At 47.2% G+C, this 20,795-nt stretch overlaps 1 protein-coding gene across 4 annotated transcripts in view; it reads left to right on the top strand.

Moving 5' to 3' along the window:
• The window catches only part of ANGPTL5 (angiopoietin like 5), a 100,488-nt gene that overhangs the window by 48,807 nt on the left and 30,886 nt on the right, over positions 1 to 20,795 (top strand). For all 4 annotated transcript variants that reach the window (XM_063957012.1, XM_063957009.1, XM_063957010.1 and 1 more), the window contains exons 2-5: positions 5,267 to 5,441; positions 6,136 to 6,239; positions 14,274 to 14,367; positions 16,208 to 16,308. In XM_063957012.1, the coding sequence (XP_063813082.1) occupies positions 5,315 to 5,441; positions 6,136 to 6,239; positions 14,274 to 14,367; positions 16,208 to 16,308 (426 nt within the window). In that variant the 5' untranslated portion in view covers positions 5,267 to 5,314. The remainder of the gene's footprint in view (positions 1 to 5,266; positions 5,442 to 6,135; positions 6,240 to 14,273; positions 14,368 to 16,207; positions 16,309 to 20,795) is intronic.

Here is a 20,795-nt window from a genome sequence, read left to right as displayed (position 1 = left end):
CTGTACGGAGAAAACAACACCAAAAAAACATTCAAAACTCATGTCGAACTTTTGACCTGTCGACCTAGACCATGTTGACCTAGAGACCCTGTCGACCTAGTTACTGTCGACCATTAGTTGTCGACCCAAACATGGTCGACCTAGACACTGTCGACGCTATGAACCACACCCAACAGGATAGTTTTGTTTGGAAGTGTAGGTCTATGGAAATTGTCCTGGAACCCAGTTGTTACGGATGCCAGGGAAGGCCCGCCATTCTGTCCTCCCCTTAAGTTTGGAAATAATATTCCACACACCATGCACTTTTCTGGATGGCGTACTGTGGCATACCGACTGTCACTCATCATCTACTGTAACACGTAAGATAAATATACAAGTTTCAATTACCTTTTTTTTTCTATACACCCAGTAGCTCTTCTCTCAGAAAGTGCTGTGTCTCTGTCTCACACATGTATATTTGACTTTCAGCATTTTCTTAATGGTGTATTCAGAGACCTTCTAGATTAAGGGGTCGATTCAATAAGCCGCGAGAGGGTAGTTGTAATGGCGTGGAAACAAAATGGCGTGTAAACACAATCAACAGCACAGCAACTCGCTCCCCCACATAGAATGAACAAAAAAAACGACTTCAAGCAACAGTTTGTGGAACAAACAAATCATTGATATTGATAAGTTAGTAATCGTCCTTTAATGTAAATGACATCAAACGTTTAGTTTTTGTTTATTATCAGGTAACAAACTTAGGCAAGCCATCTTAGTTATGGGAATTCTGTCCCGCCTGTACTCTACATGCAGGATTCCCCTCAGTTCATATCATGTAATAAAAGTGCAAATGTATAACTCATAGGGGGTCATTCCGAGTTGTTCGCTCGTTATTTTTTTCTCGCAACGGAGCGATTAGTCGCTAATGCGCATGCGCAATGTCCGCAGTGCGACTGCGCCAAGTAAATTTGCTATGCAGTTAGGTATTTTACTCACGGCATTATGGGGTTTTTTCTTCGTTCTGGTGATCGTAATGTGATTGACAGGAAGTGGGTGTTTCTGGGTGGAAACTGGCTGTTTTATGGGAGTGTGTGAAAAAACGCTACAGTTTCTGGGAAAAACGCGGGAGTGGTTGGAGAAACGGAGGAGTGTCTGAGCGAACGCTGGGTGTGTTTGTGACGTCAAACCAGGAACGACAAGCACTGAACTGATCGCACTGGCAGAGTAAGTCTCGAGCTACTCAGAAACTGCACAGAGAAGTCTTTTCGCAATATTGCGAATCTTTCGTTCGCAATTTTGATAAGCTAAGATTCACTCCCAGTAGGTGGCGGCTTAGCGTGTGCAAAGCTGCTAAAAGCAGCTTGCGAGCGAACAACTCGGAATGACCCCCATAGTGTATTATCTCTAATATCACAAAAACAAAAATTAGAAGTAAACCAAAGGATCATTGTTAGACTCGGGATATTCCTGCTCCCACCCAATGTGTCCACACTTTGCGGATAGTCGCAGTGATAAAGCTTCTCAGTGTGTAGGATAAGTGATCCTCTTCAGGCTGCAGAGTATGGCCCTCATTCCGAGTTGATCGCTCGCAAGGCGATTTTAGCAGAGTTACACACGCTAAGCCGCCGCCTACTGGGAGTGAATCTTAGCTTCTTAAAATTGCGAACGATGTATTCGCAATATTGCGATTACAAACTACTTAGCAGTTTCAGAGTAGCTTCAGACTTACTCGGCATCTGCGATCAGTTCAGTGCTTGTCGTTCCTGGTTTGACGTCACAAACACACCCAGCGTTCGCCCAGACACTCCCCCGTTTCTCCAGCCACTCCTGCGTTGTTTCCGGAAACTGTAGCGTTTTCATCCACACGCCCATAAAACGCCGTGTTTCCGCCCAGTAACACCCATTTCCTATCAATCACATTACGTTCGCCGGAGCGAAGAAAAAGCCGTGAGTAAAAAAACTATCTTCATAGCAAATTTACTTGGCGCAGTCGCAGTGCGAACATTGCGCATGCGTACTAAGCAGAAAAACGCTGCGATGCGATGAAATTTACCGAGCGAACAACTCGGAATGAGGGCCTATGTCAGGAAACGTCTGAGGCGAGCGTGCCAGTCACTGGTTACCCTGAATTCTATCCACCCAATACTACTGTTGGAGTCTCCTTTACTTGTATTATCAGAATAGGTGGTGCATTTTTCATTGGAAGCTGAGAGGCAATTTAAAATTAATTTCTCAAAGAAATTAATTGGGGGGGGGGGGGGAGGTAATCAGAAGCAATGTATACAAGCTTGTGATTGGCCGAAATTAGGTGAACTGCAAATCACTATCCATATCACTAAAAAAGCAGGTTAACATCGTCATGTGACAGATCTCCAGTGTCATTTTCCAGTGTGTAATGAAATTATACAATTTCCATTATTTTATATAGGTATGTTATCACAGTGGTGGCTGCATTGTTGTTTTTCTCTGTCCCTATGGCAGCTTCTTGGTAGATACTGACGTCAGAGGCTAACTGAGGCTGGCAGATAGACCAAAAGAGAGTTAATGTAGTTCTGATATGAACTGTCAGGCAGTCTCATGAGTTCTCTGCAAGATTACAATAACATAGGTTATATAGACATAGCTACAAAGATGGTGTCTGACTGGGCAACAGTAAATATGCCATTGGGGTTCTCAGAGACAAAGAGTACTCCGCTATGGTTTTTCTATAGGCGTTCTTCTGATGGCCAATCAGCACGTACAACAGACAGCAAGGACAGGAAAGGGAGGGCACACCCTTTACCCGAACAACAAAAACTTAGGGATGGCCATCAGTGAGTTAATCATCGATGGTACTAGGGAGGCCAATCCCGGGATTCGGGATTGAAAAATGCTTGATCCTGGGATTCTCGGGAACCCGGGATTGCAGTATGGATCGGTGTATGGAGTATAGAGAGTTGGTGTGTTGGGCAGTGAGGGAGGGTGTATGGAGCAGCAAGGGAGGATGGGTGTAGGGAGCAGTAAGGGTGGGTGTAGGGAGCAGGAAGGGAGGGTCAGTGTAGGGAACAGTGAGGATGGGTGTAGGGTTTAGGGAGCAGGAAGGGAGGGTGCAGGGAACAGTGAGGGAGGGTGGGAGTAGAGAGCAATGATGGTGGGTGCGTGGGGAGCACAGATAGGATGGATGGACTCAGGAGAGTGCTGTGTGCAGTTAGTATTAGGCGGGCAGCCATAGATAACACAGACAGCACCGGCAGCATTTCCAATGTAGCGCTGGCTGCTAGCCAATCAAATTGGAGGTCTGGCAGCCAATCAAGAGCCATTGCTGCGGCCACTTCTCTGATTGGCTGCTGGTCCACCGGGTGTAGTATGGTATGCTGGTGGCCGGGATCCCGGCGGACAGCATACCGGCGCCGGGATCCTGACCGCCGGCATACCGACAGCTGGGCGAGCGCAAATGAGCCCCTTGCATGCCCGTGCTGCGGGCACGGTGGCGCACTATGCGCACCACGCTATTTATTCTCCCTCCAGGGGGGTCGTGGACCCCAAGAGGGAGAATAGTTGGTATGCCGGGTGCCGGGATTCCGGCGCTGGTATGCTGAACGCCGGGATCCCAACAGCCGGCATACTGAATACCACCCCGTCCACCAGCTCCAATTGACTGGCAGCCAGCATTACATTTGAAATGCCGCCGGCGCTGTTAGTGTGTCCATGGCTGCCGCCTAAACTCCATATACCCCGCTGCCACCCGGGCCACACAGCTGGGCAGCATCCTAGCTGAGTGCTATAGTGCTCAGTGCTGCCCAGCAAAACTGCCCATGCGCAACCTACTGTAATCCCGCAAATCCCGGGATTGGAGGCTCCAATCCCGGGATTCAAATCCAGGCATTTTGGGGCCAAAATCCCGGGATTGGCCTCCCTAGATGGTACCATTGGTGGATAAGCACTCACAGATAATCCATCGATGGTTTCAACCACAGATGGTCATCCCTGTGCTATGCATTAGTAACAGAAAAAAGAAAATATGTGGGCGCTCGGAGGGGATGATAATACAACGGCTGCTGGTTTTGTAAATATACAAATTAGTTTATTGGTAAAATAATAGTTTTAAAAAATAAATAAACACTGGAAGGCTGAGTGCCTTTACATTGCATATACACAGTTAAAAATGAAAAATAAATATATAAACATATATGTAGTATTCAAGACTGTGTCCTAGGCCTCAGGACTTGCTGGTAATTAGACACAACTTAATGTGTTGTTTTTCTTGCATGCAAAAATAAACTGTTAGATGGCTGTAAAAAGTTAGTGCATATTGAGCTCAAAGTGCAAAGTTAAAAGAAAAGCTGGTTAGAATTGTAAAGCTGATTGATACTTCACCAATGTTGAACTGGTATAAGGAAAGTTCGAAAGCAAACTTGTGATAATGCTGGCTGAGCTGGGTCCACCTGTCTCACGTCCGTTGGTCGACACACCTTAGGTCGACATGGACAAAAGGTCGACAGGAACAATGTCGACATGGAAAAAGGTCGACATGAGTTTTTCACGATTTTTTTCTTTTTTTGAACCTTTTCATACTTAACGATCCACGTGGACTACGATTGGAACGGTTAAGTGTGCCGAGCGAAGCGGTAGCGGAGCGAAGGCACCATGCCCGAAGCATGGCGAGCGAAGCGAGCCACGCGAGGGGACGCGGTGCACTAATTGGGGTTCCCGGTCACTCTACGAAGAAAACGACACAAAAAAAACATAAAAAACTCATGTCGACCTTTTTCCAAGTCGACCCTGTTCCTGTCGACCTTTTGTCAATGTCGACCTTTTGTCCATGTCGACATAAGGTGTGTCAACCAATTGGCGTCGACCTAAGGTGTGTCGACCTTTGTGCTGTCGACCCTCAGTCCCAGACCCCCCCTGCCAAGGATAAATTAGGTTTCATACATGGTGTAACCTGCTACTGCTGGATGTATCAGTCCGTTTATAAGATCAGCAGTCCCAGCCTTTGCCCACGACATCAAATGTTCCGAACGTTTGCCACTTGCGATCATACAATCAGTGTGAGACATTGGGTGAGATTCAAATGATATATCACGCTCAATTTCCTTTCTAAAATGATCTCCGTTATGGCGCATATTGCGCCCATAGTAATCAGGTTTAGCTGTGTAAAGGGTTGGGTGCCTCGCTTCTCCGAGGGTAGCGAGCTGAAATAATGATACAACGTCCCTGAGGGCAGAAACAGAACGGGTGTGAAAAGGGGTGAAAATAATTGAATCCCGCCCATTGAGTCTTAAGGTAACTGCTTCCTCCATAGGGGAATGTATTCGATGGTGCGGTTTCAGTCAACGTTGTGGGAGAAACAATGAAAAATGTGACCTCGTCAGGAAGGAGGAAAACGATGTCCACTGTAGCGAAGAGTGACGAGAAGTGTTCTCAGATATGGAAAGACATGTCGTTTACATTTCGAGAGAAAAAAATCAACGTTTGCAGTAAGTAGACTTCACTAGTGTCCAATGCGGCTATAGATGTGTCCATCCTCACAGCTGCGACAGAGTCTTTATGCTAATGTTGCGGCCGGTGGGCATCCTACTGAGATGCACACCAGTCACGGCACAAGTCCATCAATGTGTGAACAAAGGCGCATCATCGATCGGACATAGACTGCACCACCGGACAGTCGTGCAACCTTATTGTGCTCAGATTGTTCATGGCTACATAGCTGCCAGTGCATCTTTCCACGCAGTTCTTGTCACTGACACGCCAAGTGTTGTTAGCCACACCCCCGGTCACTGCTCAAGATCTCCAAACAATTCCAATAAGCATCTCCCGCAGCAATCACCAGGAGGCATGGACAGTGTATCACTGACTCATGCGCAGAAATAAAACATTGAGCACTTTCATATGCTTCTGAATCAGGCTCAGTATGCATGAAGCCTGAGGTAAGATATACAGTATGTGGCCATTTTTATGTTACACATAGAATATCAGAACCTGTTTCTACTGTCTACGGTGGAGACACGCTGATGTGAAGTGGAGTGGATGAGGAATAATAGAAAAGAGACAGTGCCCCCCTTTCACCCTTGCCACCCGTTGTGCCCCAGACTACCCATTATGAAAGCGAGTTTTTGATTGGTTACTGTGATTAAATGCCACTCTATATACCCAACTAATGTTTGTTTATAGGGAATCTACAACAGTCGCTTATAACTTATGCAAGAAGCACAAAGACAATGTTGAAGAACATGATGGAAGAACACCAGAAATCTTTGGAATTTCTGTCCAATCAGGTGCAAATATTTTAACAAAAGCAATAGATACTTGATAATTGTATTATATGCAGTTATACCTATATTCAGGTAATTAACAGAATATCACTTGATCCACAGATCTAGATTTCTAATGTATAAACTAATGTTCCACTAGTTTATAGATTAGTAATCTAATGTTCCACTGTATAAATATCTCATGAATCACTATTAGGTGTATTCAATTGGTGTTGGATCCTCTCCGACGGAGAGGATCCGATACTGCACTATTTAATTTACTGGCGTTTTCGAAAGGTTTAGCCCGTTTTCGACAATGCTGATCCGACTTTTTTTAAAGTAGAATTGGCATTATCCAAAAATGGGCCAAAAACCTGTCGAAAATGCCCGCAAATTCTACAAAATTCGTGGATCCGTGGCTAATCCGCCGAACCACATGTTTCTGCTGCGGGGTACACTGGGCTCCACAAGGAATGGACAATGGGGTCTAGAGTAGGATCTTGATCCGAGGCACCAACAGGCTCAAAGCTTTGACTGTTCCCAGAATGCATAGCGCCACCTCCTATATCACCCCGCCTCCCTGCACAGGATCTCAGTTTTGTAATTGGTGCTGCAGTAGCAGGCACTTAACAGAGGGGCTGCTCCAGTGAAGACTTCAAGGGCAGCAGCAGTGTTACATGTCAGTGGACATTCACGGCGGCGCTGTACACTCCCGAACCCTGGTTGCCGGGTAACTACAGCAGGAGGCTCCGGTTTTCTTCTTGTCAGGCACACACGACGGGGGCTCTCCGTGATCGCGTGGCCGAACTTCGGGAGGTGGTAAGTGGGTCACGCTAGCGGGACCCGGTCTTTATCGTGATCCGGCGCGGTCAGTGGGAGGCGGGCCGCGCGCGCTGGCGGTGGACACTGTGGCAGTACAGGCGATCCCACTAGATTACCAGGGCATGGGACAGGTCAGGTTTTCTCTATAAACCGTTTTCTTAGAGACCGCAGTACCCGGTTGTTTTTTCCAGCAGGGGGATAGAGCTTGGACCTGAAGCCCCAGCCCCAGGGCGCCATTTTCTGCAAAGGTTCCCGCCCTGGAGCTGCATCTCTGTCTCTCCCTCACTCCCTGGCAGTGTCTGCGGCGCCATTATCCCTCAGCTCACTGTTCCTGGGAATGCTTGGGCAAATCCTCCTATGTAAAGCTGCCTGGTTGTCAGTGCTGTGACTTTACAAGACACTTAAGTATTCTACCTGCCTTTTTTAGTCAGTGTTAGTAAGAAAGAGTGCATTTAGTCAGGGTTTATTAGTACAATTACCCTGTGATATACATCCAGTTCTTACTGTGTACTGTTATATCTATTGTTATATAGCTGTGTAAGCTAGTTCAGTGCAGTATTATTGTTAGTAATAACCTCTGCATTGTACAAACTGTGACTGTTTGTGTGTGCATTTGATAGCTGAGTGGTGTCCATTTCGTGTCTTTCACTCAACCTGCTATCCCTATATTCTATAACCTGAGGGGGCTTGGTGCGTCAGGTTTTATCTAATATAGGATTTTCACAAAGATATACTGTATTACGTATTTTTCTCTGTGATTTAGTCACCATATCTCTCCTTTATCTCTGCTGGTGCTGACTACACTGCGCAGGGGTTTGGGATAGAGGTATTGTGCTGCTGACAAATTGTACTGTGTTACCTGATACTGCAAGTTATATCATGTCTGCTTCTGAGGGTAACGGTTCTGGGGCTGAACACACTGCCGGTGTTGCTGAAGCCACAGATACCTATGAGGAGAATATAGCAGCTTTGGGCTCTGGCTCTGGGGGCTCCTTGCCCCCCAGTGGGACGGTGGCAACGGGGGCAAATAATGACCCGCCGTGGGCCACTTTTTCCACGCTTCTGCATACGCTAGTTCATAAACTAACACCCCCTATGGGACCCCCAATGCCGGTACAACCGTTTGTGGTCCCTGCAGCTAACCCGCCGTGGGCGGACGATTTATCTGCTCAAATAAATAAGTTGAACCAGTCCCTGACTACTAAAAAGTCTGACCGTCGCTCGCCTACGTCCAAGGGGTCCTCTAAGCGAGCTCTTGTCTCCTCACAATCCCTTGCTGTCACTGACACCTCGTCAGATGAAGACGGCACTTACACTGACCCCACAGGTTCTGACTCAGATACGGCTGATGGCGAGGGTGGTTCACATGTGGATGGTCCTGATCTTTTGGAGGCTATTAAGTTAATTTTACAGATTACGGATGATCCCGAGCCATCCGTTCCTCCTAAGAAACCAGATAGGTTCAAGCGTCAGAAGGTGATTAAACAAGTTTTACCTCAATCTGACCACCTAATTGTGATACGTCAGGAACCCTAGGACAACCCGGGTACGAAGTTTGTGCCTCAAAAGAAAATGCTGGCTCGCTATCCCCTCGCGCCGGAGCTGTCTAAGAATTGGGAAACGTTTCCTCCAGTGGACTCACATGTGGCTAGGATGGTGGTTTCCTCAGCTCTACTGGTCACCACCGTCACGTCTCTAAAAGAGCCTACGGATAAACGTGTGGAGGGTTGTCTGAAAGCGATTTACAGCCTCACGGGTGCTGCACAAAGGCCCACTATTGCAGCTACTTGGGCTGCAGAGGCTATTGAAGCATGGGCCTTGGAGTTAGATGCTGAAATCTCCTCTGACCATGCTAGACAATGCTTGTCTTATATTGTCACAGCTTCTCGTTATATTCAAGAGGCGGCTTCTGATGCCGGTATCCTGGCAGCCAAGGCCTCTACTATGTCAGTCCTGGCTTGCCGGATATTGTGGCTGAGATCCTGGTCTGTGGATCTGGACTCGAGAAGAACCCTGGAGGTACTCCCTTTTAAGGGAGATATTCTGTTTGGGGAGGATTTAAATAAGATAGTGGCTGACTTGGCTACTGCCAAAACTGCCTGTCTGCCAAGTACTGCTCCTTCTGTGTCGAAGGCTAAAGGTACTTCCTTTCGCCCCTTTCGTCCTTCAGGTAAAGCAAAAGGTCAGGCGTACAACAAACAGGCCCGTACTTCCAAACCTGGTAAGCCTAAGCCCAAAAGAGCCTGGGCGGCCCGTCAGCCAGCTTCCAAGACAGATAAGCCTGCCGCATGATGGGGCGGGCCTCCCTCTGGGGGATCCCAGGGTGGGGGGCCGGCTTCTAGGGTATACCCAGGAATGGTTGAAGGCCACTTCAGATGCCTGGGTACAGGAAGTCGTCACTCGAGGTTACGCCATAGCCTTCAAAAACCGACCCCCTCATCGATTTTGCCAGACAGATGTCCCGTTGGACAAGACAAAGGCAAATACTCTACATTCGGTGGTACAGACCCTCCTGGATACAGGAGTCGAAGTGCAGGTGCCTCTTGCGCAGAGGGGCCGGGGGTACTATTCTCCGCTGTTTCTAGTCCCGAAAGCGAACGGGTCCTCCCGGCCCATTCTCAACCTCAAGGCATTGAACAGGTTTGTGAAGGTTTCCAAGTTCCGGATGGAAACCCTTCGCTCTATAGTTCTGGCCTTGGAACCTGGGGACTTCATGGTCTCCCTGGATATACAGGATGCTTACCTGCATATTCCTATAGCAGTGTCTCATCAGCAATACCTGAGATTTGCGATTGGCAACTGCCATTACCAGTTTCGGGCGTTACCTTTTGGTTTAACAACGGCTCCGCGAGAATTTACAAAAGTCATGGCGGTGATGACGGTGGTACTCCGCCGTCAAGGGGTCAGGATACTGCCGTATTTGGACGACTTGTTAATCCTGGCAAATTCCCCAGAACTTCTCCTGTGTCATCTAGATGTGACGGTCCGGTTTCTGCAAGCCCACGGGTGGCTCATCAACTGGAAGAAGTCATCCCTGATCCCTGCTCAGAGCATGGTGCATCTGGTAGCACTATTGGACACTCACAACCAGCGGTTGTTCCTGTCTCAGGAGAAAGTCCTGAAACTTCAGGACAGGATTCGTTGCTTCCTATCTCGTCCGCAAGTGTCGATACATTCGGCGATGCAGGTGCTGGGCCTCATGGTGTCAGCATTCGACATGGTGGAGTACGCTCAATTTCACTCTCGCCCTCTCCAGAGGCTGATTCTAGCCAAATGGGACGGCCTGCCTCACCGGATCAGGTCTCAAATGATCTCATTGACTCCGGAGGTCCGTCTGTCGCTGCTCTGGTGGCTCCGGGACCAACAACTGTGCAGGGGCCGTCTGTTCTGGATATCCGACTGGGTCCAGTTGACAACAGATGCCAGTCTAAGAGGTTGGGGTGCGGTGCTGGAGCAACACTCCCTTCAGGGGCGGTGGACCAAGGAGGAGTCCCTCCTCTCGATCAATATTCTGGAGTTGCGGGCGGTCTTCAATGCCTTGAACCTAGCCCAGCATTTAATTCAGAACCGTCCTGTTCAAGTACAGTCGGACAACGCCACCACAGTGGCTTACATAAATCATCAGGGTGGCACTCGAAGCCGCCTAGCAATGAAGGAAGTCTCACGGATTCTACAGTGGGAAGAACGCCATCTATCGGCCATATCGGCAATATTCATTCCGGGAGTCCTGAATTGGGAAGCAGACTTTCTCAGTCGTCAGGACGTGCATGCCGGCGAGTGGGGCCTCCATCCAGAAGTGTTTCAACTCCTAGTGGAAAGGTGGGGCCTTCCAGACGTAGATCTGATGGCGTCTCGACACAATCACAAGGTTCCGGTCTTCGGAGCAAGGACAAGCGATCCTCAAGCAGCATTCGTGGATGTGCTGGCGGTACCGTGGAGGTTTCGGCTGCTGTACGTGTTCCCTCCGGTGTCACTCCTGCCCAGGGTAATTCGGAAGTTCAAGCAAGAAAAAGGAATTCTGCTTCTCATAGCTCCAGCGTGGCCCAGACGGCACTGGTTCTCAGACCTGCAAGGCCTATCGTCAGAGCGTCCAATTCTACTTCCCCAACGCCCAGACCTCCTCGTTCAGGGCCCCTGTATCTAGTACCAGGACCTAGCCCGGCTGTCTTTGACGGCGTGGCTCTTGAAGCTTCCGTCTTAAGGGCTAAAGGGTTTTCTGAGGCGGTCATTCAAACTATGTTGCGGACCCGGAAACCGGCTTCGGCTCGGATTTACTATAGGGTCTGGCATTCTTACTTTGTTTGGTGCGCATCTAACGATTATGACGCTTCCAAGTTTAGTATAGCCAAGTTGTTGTTTTTTCTTCAGCAGAGCCTGGACTTAGGCCTGCATCTGGCCACCCTCAAGGTTCAAATATTTGCTTTGTCGGTGTGGTTTCAGAGAAAAATTGCGACCTTACCTGATGTGCATACCTTTACCCAGGGCGTGTTGCGTATCCAACCTCCATATGTCCCGCCTGTGGCTCCTTGGGACTTGTCGTGGTTTTGGAGGCGTTACAAGAGTCTCCGTTTGAACCTCTTTGTTCAGCTGACCTTAAGTGGCTTTCCATTAAGGTGGTGTTTCTGCTGGCTATTGCTTCAGCTAGAAGAGTGTCGGATTTGGGTGCCTTGTCCTGTAGTTCCCCATATCTGATATTTCACTGTGACCGGGCGGTTCTTAGGACTCGTCCCGGCTATCTACCTAAGGTGGTTTCTTCGTTCCACCTTAATCAGGAGATTGTGGTTCCGGCACTTGTTTCTCCTGATCTGTCTCCCAAAGAGCGGTCTTTGGATGTGGTACGGGCTCTCCGTATCTGTGTGAAGAGAACTGCTCCTATTAGGAAATCTGATTCTCTTTTTGTTGTGTTTGGGTTTCACAAACGTGGCTGGCCTGCTCACAAGCAAACTCTGGCCAGATGGATTAGAATGGTGATTGCACATGGTTATGTGAAGGCTGGTCTCTCTGCTCCTGATCACATTAAGGCCCATTCTACTCGGTCTGTTGGACCTTCTTGTGCGGCCCAACGTGGTGCGACCTTTGAACAATTGTGCAAGGGTGCTACATGGTCCTCTGTGAACACGTTCATAAGGTTCTATGCCTTCGATACTGCCGCTTCCCAGGATGATTCCTTTGGACGCCGGGTTCTTGTGCCCGCTACAGTGCGTCCCCTCCCGTAAGGAACTGCTTTAGGACATCCCCATTGTCCATTCCTTGTGGAGCCCAGTGTACCCCGCAGCAGAAAACGAGTTTTATGGTAAGAACTTACCCTTGTTAAAACTCTTTCTGCGAGGTATACTGGGCTCCACAAGGCGCCCACCCTGACGCACTTAGCTTCTCTGGGTTGGTATGGCATTAGCCGCTGACACGTCTCCTATCGTGAGAATGCGGTGCTGTGGCTACTAACCGTTGTCGTCTCTTTTCCTGCTACTGCATTGGACTGGTTAACTAAAAACTGAGATCCTGTGCAGGGAGGCGGGGTGATATAGGAGGCAGCGCTATGCATTCTGGGAACAGTCAAAGCTTTGAGCCTGTTGGTGCCTTGGATCAAGATCCTACTCTACACCCCATTGTCCATTCCTTGTGGAGCCCAGTGTACCTCGCAGAAAGAGTTTTAACAAGGGTAAGTTCTTACCATAAAACTCGTTTTTCCCACAAGTCGGAATTCCTGACTTGACGGAAAAACTGCACTTGACTTGAATAGGTCGAATCCAGATTCGACTTTAAAAAGTCGGAAACTAACGTTTTTTAGACAGGTCGGGAATTCCAACAGTAATTGAATAGACGCCATAAGAAGGAATATCCAGACAACCCATCAAAGATCAGTTGAAAAAATAAATGTTTCTTTCTTCTTTGCTTGAGAACTACTAATTGCTCTGCTTACCTCGTAAAAGTATTTTTTTTACTATAATGTGTAACGTATCTTTAGACAAAAACACAGGCAACATAATGCTCTAAAATTGAGCATCTGGTCATATATTGTTTGTCCAATGCCCCCCAATTTCGTAGTGCACACTAGGGTCTATTTTACCAGCAGACAATTAACCTATGGTGCCACTATGTTTTGAAATGTGTTAGGGCCATGCGAACATGAAGAGAACATATATTTCTCCATATCAGGCTAGAGACAGATAGTAAGATAGCCCACTACTCAATCTCTGGGAGACAGCAATGCTAACTACTGTGCCACATAACTAAATTGTTTTTACAATTATTAGGAACATTGCACAAGGATGTTAAGCACAGTATTTATCCATGTGTACCCACTTTTGAACAATAAATGCACAAGGATGTGTGTCTAGCATGTATTGGCGTCTTCATTCAGTTAAACAAACCTATTCCTGTACATCAAGTGCACATACACTTTTCATGCTCTCTGTGTGCCTTCCTTAAAGACATTCATGAAAAAAAAGCTCATGAGAACAGCACCAAAATGAGTATACTTTTAGTGTTCACTTTTGATAAACTTTTCACACAGATGTGTCCTAATATATCTTGCCTCATACACCATACACTGCAAGATGCCTTTTTTATTTTATTGCCAAAAATGCGTCTTATTCACGATGCCAGCCGAACTCTAATGTTTTTTTAAAGGGACAATCGGTTTAATCACTGTAAAAACCACTACACATTGAAACAGTTTTTCTCTTCAAGCGTTTCGCTTGCTGAACACTTGAAAAAGCTGTTTATTTAGTTCTGCATTAGTTTCTGAGTGTGACTGTGGTTGTATCTGCATACGGAATGCTACGTTACAAGTGATTTCCAGAAAAACACTGTAACATAGCATTTCATATGTAGATACAGCCACGGTCGCACAGAATATAGACATGCCGGATATCATTTTATTTAACAGAGTAGTAGCGGTGCGAATAAGATGCATTTTCTGGGGGGAAAATGCACAAAAAGATGCCCGGCGTTAGTAAACACGCTCATGACTAGGCGTGACTATAAGGGTTGTTTTACGTCACTGCAGCCAGGATGTAGGAGGACACATCTGTATGAGAAGGGATAATTCATTAAGCTCAATGGAGTGCTGTTGGTACCCATAGCCACCCCTTTCCATTTTTTTGTGAAAACTTGCTTCCATATAGAGGAACACAATACATTTGTGTAGCATGCATCTATATGAAGCAAAATGAATGTGTACAATGTGCACTATTACTGTAAGTATACTTATCCATCTTATTATTGCACCTATAGGTGAGTGAATTAACCAATAAGGTTCTTCTTTTGAATGCAGAAGTGATGAAAAAACATACAGATCCTTTTCTTTATAGACCTATTCAGACGCATGGTAAGAATATTGCTTTCCCATTATTGAAGTATTGATTGTGGTCAAATCACTGTCTGGCATTTTGTACATTTTGGGTTCACACACACATATTGTACAGTTACCCAGTTTCTGCTATCACCGTGTGTGTGGCCAGCATTAGATAGGTATTAAGTTATTAACTTTTGAAAACTTGGAGTCCAGAAAAGTTAGTGTAACAAAAACAATAGGCAGTGTGAGTGGGCTTGGATTTCTCAGATATATGGCAACATGCAGTAATAAAAGTAAGCTTCATTCATAGAACTGTTCTGATAACCAAGAAAGCTAAGTTCATCCTATACTATTACACTAGTAAAGGGACTCGGCACATGCTCCCCATCACCCCCTTTTCTTATGTGGCTGCGTACCGTTTGCGGTGGGTTCTGCTCCTTTCTGGCTAGGATCCATCTCCTTACTCTAGCAGTGGGAGGTGTTGAAGGGGCAGCACACTGCGCATACACGTAGGAGACAAGACAGACCTCATAATATTGATGATGAGATGCTTTCTTTAGTTCTTCATTTAGTTATAATAATAACTATTCTTAAACTAATTGTTTATTATAGCTAACTGTCTATAATTAAATAATAAAAGTTTTGACGTGCAGAGGGTCTTTCTTGCTCAAAATGTGCGTCTTATTTGCATAAATAAAACAACTGAGGGTGACAAAACTACACTGATCAATTTGATGTGCGTCATTTGAACATCTGTGTGCGACTGAGTCTGAATCTGTGTAAAACTGCTCTAATGCAGCAGCTGCGTTTTTTTTCTCATGTCGGGATTCTTAGTGCTTCATCTGCCACTTTGCATGTATGTAAAACCAAAACGATAACCTGGCTTCTCTGTACACTGTGGGGCAGATTCAATTGCTGGCGGAAAATGTAAAAAACCCACAGCGCTGGGTTTTTCCTGCAGCTGTGCGGTCTTGGTATTAATTGGAAGACTGAAAATGGGACCCAGTGATTTGTATAGAAATCACTACGTCTTTTTTTCTGGCACCTCCAAAGCGTTCATTTTTGGAAAAATTCTTAATTTCAGCCAAAATTGATAATTTTAAGAAAAATTTATAATTTTTGGAAAAATCGTTAATTTTAGGAAAAATAGCCTGGACTTGCTCTGGCACTCAAAAGCCTGTAACCCTTTCTTTAAATTGGATTCCGCGGGTATTGGTGACTTGCATACCTGAGGTGATCCAAAATTGGGCGTGAGGTAAGCAAGGTTTTTATACCTTGCTAAACCTCTCTCCCAATTGATTTTTCCCCTGTGAGTGGCTTTTTGCTGCATCTGCAAATGCGACTAAAATGTGGTGTATGGCAGGGACGTGCCGTGAGGTAAATGGCTCAGGAGGCACTGGCTAGTACCATAGCCAGATTTACACACAATATATGAGCCAAAATGTTCATGTGGGCATTATACACAGGAGCAGCAGTATATACTGCTTATAAATGTAATGATTTTTGATCAGAGATGAGTGGAAAAGATAGGCAGGGGAGGCACTGCCTCACCTGTCATAGATTTTTTGCTCCAGAGTTTTGACTATAAAAATTATTAGAATAATACAAAGAAGATATTTGTAATATATTTTTTGTATTTTTCATATACTTTATACAGTCAAAACTCTGGTGCAAATGTTAGTATGACAGGAAAGGCTCTGCCTCGCCTCACCTCACCGCACTGGTGTATGGACAATCCGTAAGTGAGGACACATCTGTAAATTGGCTAAATTTCAGTGTTAAAAGTCTTCCAGGGCAAAATGAAGCTGCACAAAAATGGCAACTCATTGTTGTGATACAACAAATAGCTTCTCCTCCTTATTTTTGTACATAGGGTTTGACTGCACTGATATTAAAGACAATTTTGAACCAATTTCAAAAGCTCCAAGTGGAATATACATTATACAACCAGAAGGAACTGATTTTTCATTTCAGGTAATTACGTTAAAATATTTTCATCTCTAGTCGTATGGTGCTTTGAAGGAAAGATACAGCTAAAAACGTATAATTTAACTTGAGCGTGTCATTAAGAAAATAGGATTTTGGTTACCTACCGGTAAATCCTTTTCTCGTAGTCCGTAGAGGATGCTGGGGTCCATATTAGTACCATGGGGTATAGACAGGTCCACCAGTAGCCATTGGCACTTTAAAAGTTTAATAGTGTGGGCTGGCTCCTCCCTCTATGCCCCTCCTACCAGACTCAGTCTAGAAACTGTGCCCGAGCAGACAACAAACTTCGAGAGAAGGAATTACACAGATAGTGGCGAGATTCATACCAGCTCACACAACATGCAAATCCGGCCAACATGCCAGAAAAACTCAGCAACAGCTGAAAACCGTAAATAACGCAGAACTTACCTAGGAACCAGGCAGAACTGAACTATAAAAACAAAGCAGGAAAACGCAGCACTGGGAGGGCGCCCAGCATCCTCTACGGACTACAAGAAAAGGATTTACCGGTAGGTAACCAAAATCCTATTTTCTCTTACGTCCGAGAGGATGCTGGGGTCCATATTAGTACCATGGGGATGTACCAAAGCTCCCAGTATGGGAGGGAGAGCGCGGAGGCTCCTGCAACACTGCTTGACCAAACGTGAGGTCATCAGAGGCCAAAGTATCAAACTTGTAAAACTTGGCAAACGTGTTAGACTTAGACCAAGTAGCTGCTCGGCAGAGTTGCACCGCCGAGACACCCCGGGCAGCCGCCCAAGAAGAGCCCACTTTACGAGTAGAGTGGGCATTTACAGATTTCGAACACGGCAATCCTGCCGTGGAATAGGCATGCTGGATAGTGAATCTGATCCAGCGCGAAATCGACTGCTTAGAAGCAGGACATCCAATTTTCTTGGGATCATAGAGGACAAACAGAGATTCACTTTTCCTATGACGAGCCGTCCTCTTCACGTAAATCTTCAAAGTCCTCACTACATCCAAGGCCTTTGAAGTAATTGAGGAGTCAGTAGCCACTGGCACTACAATAGGTTGGTTGATATGGAAAGCCAAAACAACCTTAGGCAGGAACTGTGGACGAGTCCTAAGTTCCGCCCTGTCCTCATGGAAGATCAGATAGGGGCTTTTACAAGATAAAGCCCCCAATTCCGACACGCGTCGTGCAGAAGCCAAGGCCAACAAGGTGACCGCCTTCCACGTGAGAAACTTGAGATCGGCCTCCTGTAGAGGCTCAAACCAAGCAGATTGCAGGAACTGCAACACCACATCAAGATTCCATGGTGCCGTAGGCGCCATAAAGGGAGGCTGGATGTGCAGAACCCCTTTCAAAAAGGTCTGAACCTCAGGAAGAACAGCCAATTGTTTTTTGAAGAAGATGGACAAAGCAGAGATCTGGACCTTGATGGAGCCCAATCTCAGTCCCATATCCACCCCTGCTTGCAGGAAAAGGAGAAAACATCCAAGTTGAAACTCCACCGCCGGAAACTTCTTGGCCTCACACCAAGAAACATATTTCTTCCAAATGCGATGGTAATGTTTAGACGTTACCCCCTTCCTGGCCTGTATCAGGGTAGGAATGACCTCACTCAGGATACCTTTCCGAGCTAAGATCTGGCGTTCAACCGCCATGCTGTCAAACGTAGCCGCGGTAAGTCTTGCAGGAGCAGATCCTCCCAAAGAGGTAAAGGCCGTGGATCTTCCAGCAGAAGATCCAGCAGATCCACGTACCAAGCCCTCCTAGGCCAGTCTGGAACAATGAGGATTGCCAGAACCTTTGTTCTTCTCACGAGCTGAAGAACTTTTGGTATCAGAGGAAGTGGAGGGAACACATACACTGACTTGAACACCCACGTTGTTACCAGTGCGTCCACCACCACTGCCTTTGGGTCTCTTGACCTGGAACAGTACCTCCGTAGCTTCTTGTTGAGGCGGGAGGCCATCATGTCTATGTGAGGAGTCCCCCACCAACCGGTTACCTCCTCGAACACCTCCGGATGGAGGCCCCACTCCCCTGGATGGAGATCGTGTTTGCTGAGGAAGTCTGCTTCCCAGTTGTCTACACCCAGAATGAAGATTGCCGACATCGCCACCGCGTGCCTTTCTGCCCAGATGGGGATTTTTGACACCTCTGAAATGGCAGCCCTGCTCTTCGTTCTGCCTTGTCGGTTTATGTAGGCCACTGTGGTCACATTGTCCGACAGCACCTGAACAGCCGATCCTGTAGAAGGTGTGCTGCTTGCAGAAGGGCGTTGTACACGGCCCTGAGTTCCAGGATGTTTATTGGGAGGAGTGATTCTTGATCCGACCATCGTCCCTGAAACGTTTCCCCCAGAGCGACTGCTCCCCAACCTCTTAGACTTGCATCTGTGGTTAAAAGGATTCAGTCTTGAATTCCGAACCTTTGCCCTTCCAGAAGGTGCGGAAGTTGCAGCCACCAGAGGAGTGAAATCCTGGCTTTTAGAGACAGGCAAATCCTCTTGTGCATGTGTAGGTGAGAGCCTGACCAATTGTCCAAGAGGTCCAGCTGAAAAGGTCGAGCATGAAACCTGCCGTACTGCAGAGCCTCGTAGGCGGCAACCATCTTCCCCAGAAGGTGTATGCATTGATGAACCGATACCCGGGTAGGCTTTAGGACATCCCGGACCATTGTTTGAATTAGCAACGCGTTCTCCACCGGGAGAAATATCCTCTGCACTTCCGTGTCGAGGATCATTCCCAGGAAAGACAGCCATCTTGTCGGCTCCAGATGAGACTTTGGAAGGTTCAGGATCCAACCGTGCTTCCTGAGCAGCTGTGTCGTGAGCGCGATGGACCGCAACAACCTCTCCCTGGACGACGCCTTGATCAGGAGATCATCCAGATATGGAATTATGTTCACCCCATTTGCGGAGGAGAACCATCATCTTCGCCATCACCTTGGTGAAGATCCTCGGTGCTGTGGAGAGGCCAAACGGCAGCACCTGGAACTGATAGTGATCGTCCATCAGCGCAAACCTGAGATATGCTTGATGCGGCGCCCAAATGGGAATGTGAAGGTAAGCAACCTTGATGTCCAGACACCAGGAACACCCCCTCCGTCAGTCCTGAAATGACAGCTCTCAGAGATTCCATCTTGAATTTGAACTCCCTGAGATAAGGGTTCAAAGACTTTAAGTTTAGAATAGGCATACCGAACCATCTAGTTATGGTACCACAAAAAGGTTTGAATAATAACCCTTGTTCCACTGCTGAAGTGGGACCGGAACAATGACCTTTGACACCACCAATTTTCTGATGGCCTCCAGAAGAATTGTCCTGTCTGCCAACAGCGCTGGCAAGCCTGACTTGAAGAAACGGTGAGGCGGGGGATCTTGAAACTCCAGTCTGTACCCTCTGGACACTATATCCAGGACCCAGGGGTCCAGATCCGACGACACCCAGACGTGGCTGAACTGCCGGAGTCTTCCCCCACCTGACCCTCCTCCAGGCCTAGCTGTCCACCGTCATGCGGTGGACTTAGGGGTATCAGAAGTGGGCTTCTGGGTCTGGGAACCTGTGGGAGCAGGTTTCTTTCCTTTGGCACAACCACCTCTGAAGAAGGTGTTTGAAGGCTTATTATTTCTAGGCCTCGCGGGCCGAAAGGACTGTGACGTGGTAGATGAAAAAGGCTTCTTCATAGCCGGTGCAGCTGAGGAGAGAAAAGGAGACTTACCTGCGGTAGCCGTGGCAATCCACTCATCCAGCGTGTCCCCAAAGAGAGCCTGACCTTTGTATGGTAGGCCCTCCACACACTTCCTGGATTCTGCATCCGCAGATCAGTTGCGCAGCCAGAGACACCTGCGAGCCAAGACGGACATGGAGGAGATCCCCGCAGCCATGGAACCCAGGTCTTTCATGGAATCCACCAGGAACCATGCAGAAACCTGAATATTACGTAAAAATAAATCAACGTCACCTTTGTCCAGCGTAGTCGATTCCTCCTGCAGAGTGATTGACCACCTGGCAATAGCTTTAGCAATCCAAGCACAGGCTATAGTAGGCCGCAATATAGCCCCTGAAGCCGTGTAAATGGATTTCAGCATAGCATCCACCTTGCGATCTGCCGGTTCCTTTAACGCGGTAGATCCCGGGACCGGTAATACCACCTGTTTGGACAGCCTGGAGACAGAGGCGTCGACTATCGGTGGGGACTCCCATCTCTTCCTATCTTCCTCTGGGAAGGGAAAAGCCACCAAGACTCTCTTGGGAATCTGGAATTTCTTTTCTGGAGTTTCCCATGCCTTTTCAAAGATAACATTAAAATTCTTTGGATGCCGGGAAGGTGAGGGGGTGCTTCTTATTATCTGTAAAGAAGGCCTCCTCCACCTGTTCCGGAGCTGTGTCCGAAATGTGTAAAACATCCCTAACAGCCTCAATCATCAACTGCACCTCCTTGGCAAGTGATGCTGTCCCCCTCAACACATCCCCGTCACCGTCTGCAGCGTCGGAGTCGG

The sequence above is a fragment of the Pseudophryne corroboree genome, chromosome 2 (genome assembly GCF_028390025.1).
Source record: "Pseudophryne corroboree isolate aPseCor3 chromosome 2, aPseCor3.hap2, whole genome shotgun sequence".
Taxonomy (NCBI): domain Eukaryota; kingdom Metazoa; phylum Chordata; class Amphibia; order Anura; family Myobatrachidae; genus Pseudophryne; species Pseudophryne corroboree.
Note: the sequence above shows the minus strand (reverse complement) of the source record. Positions and strands in the feature narration are given on the sequence as shown.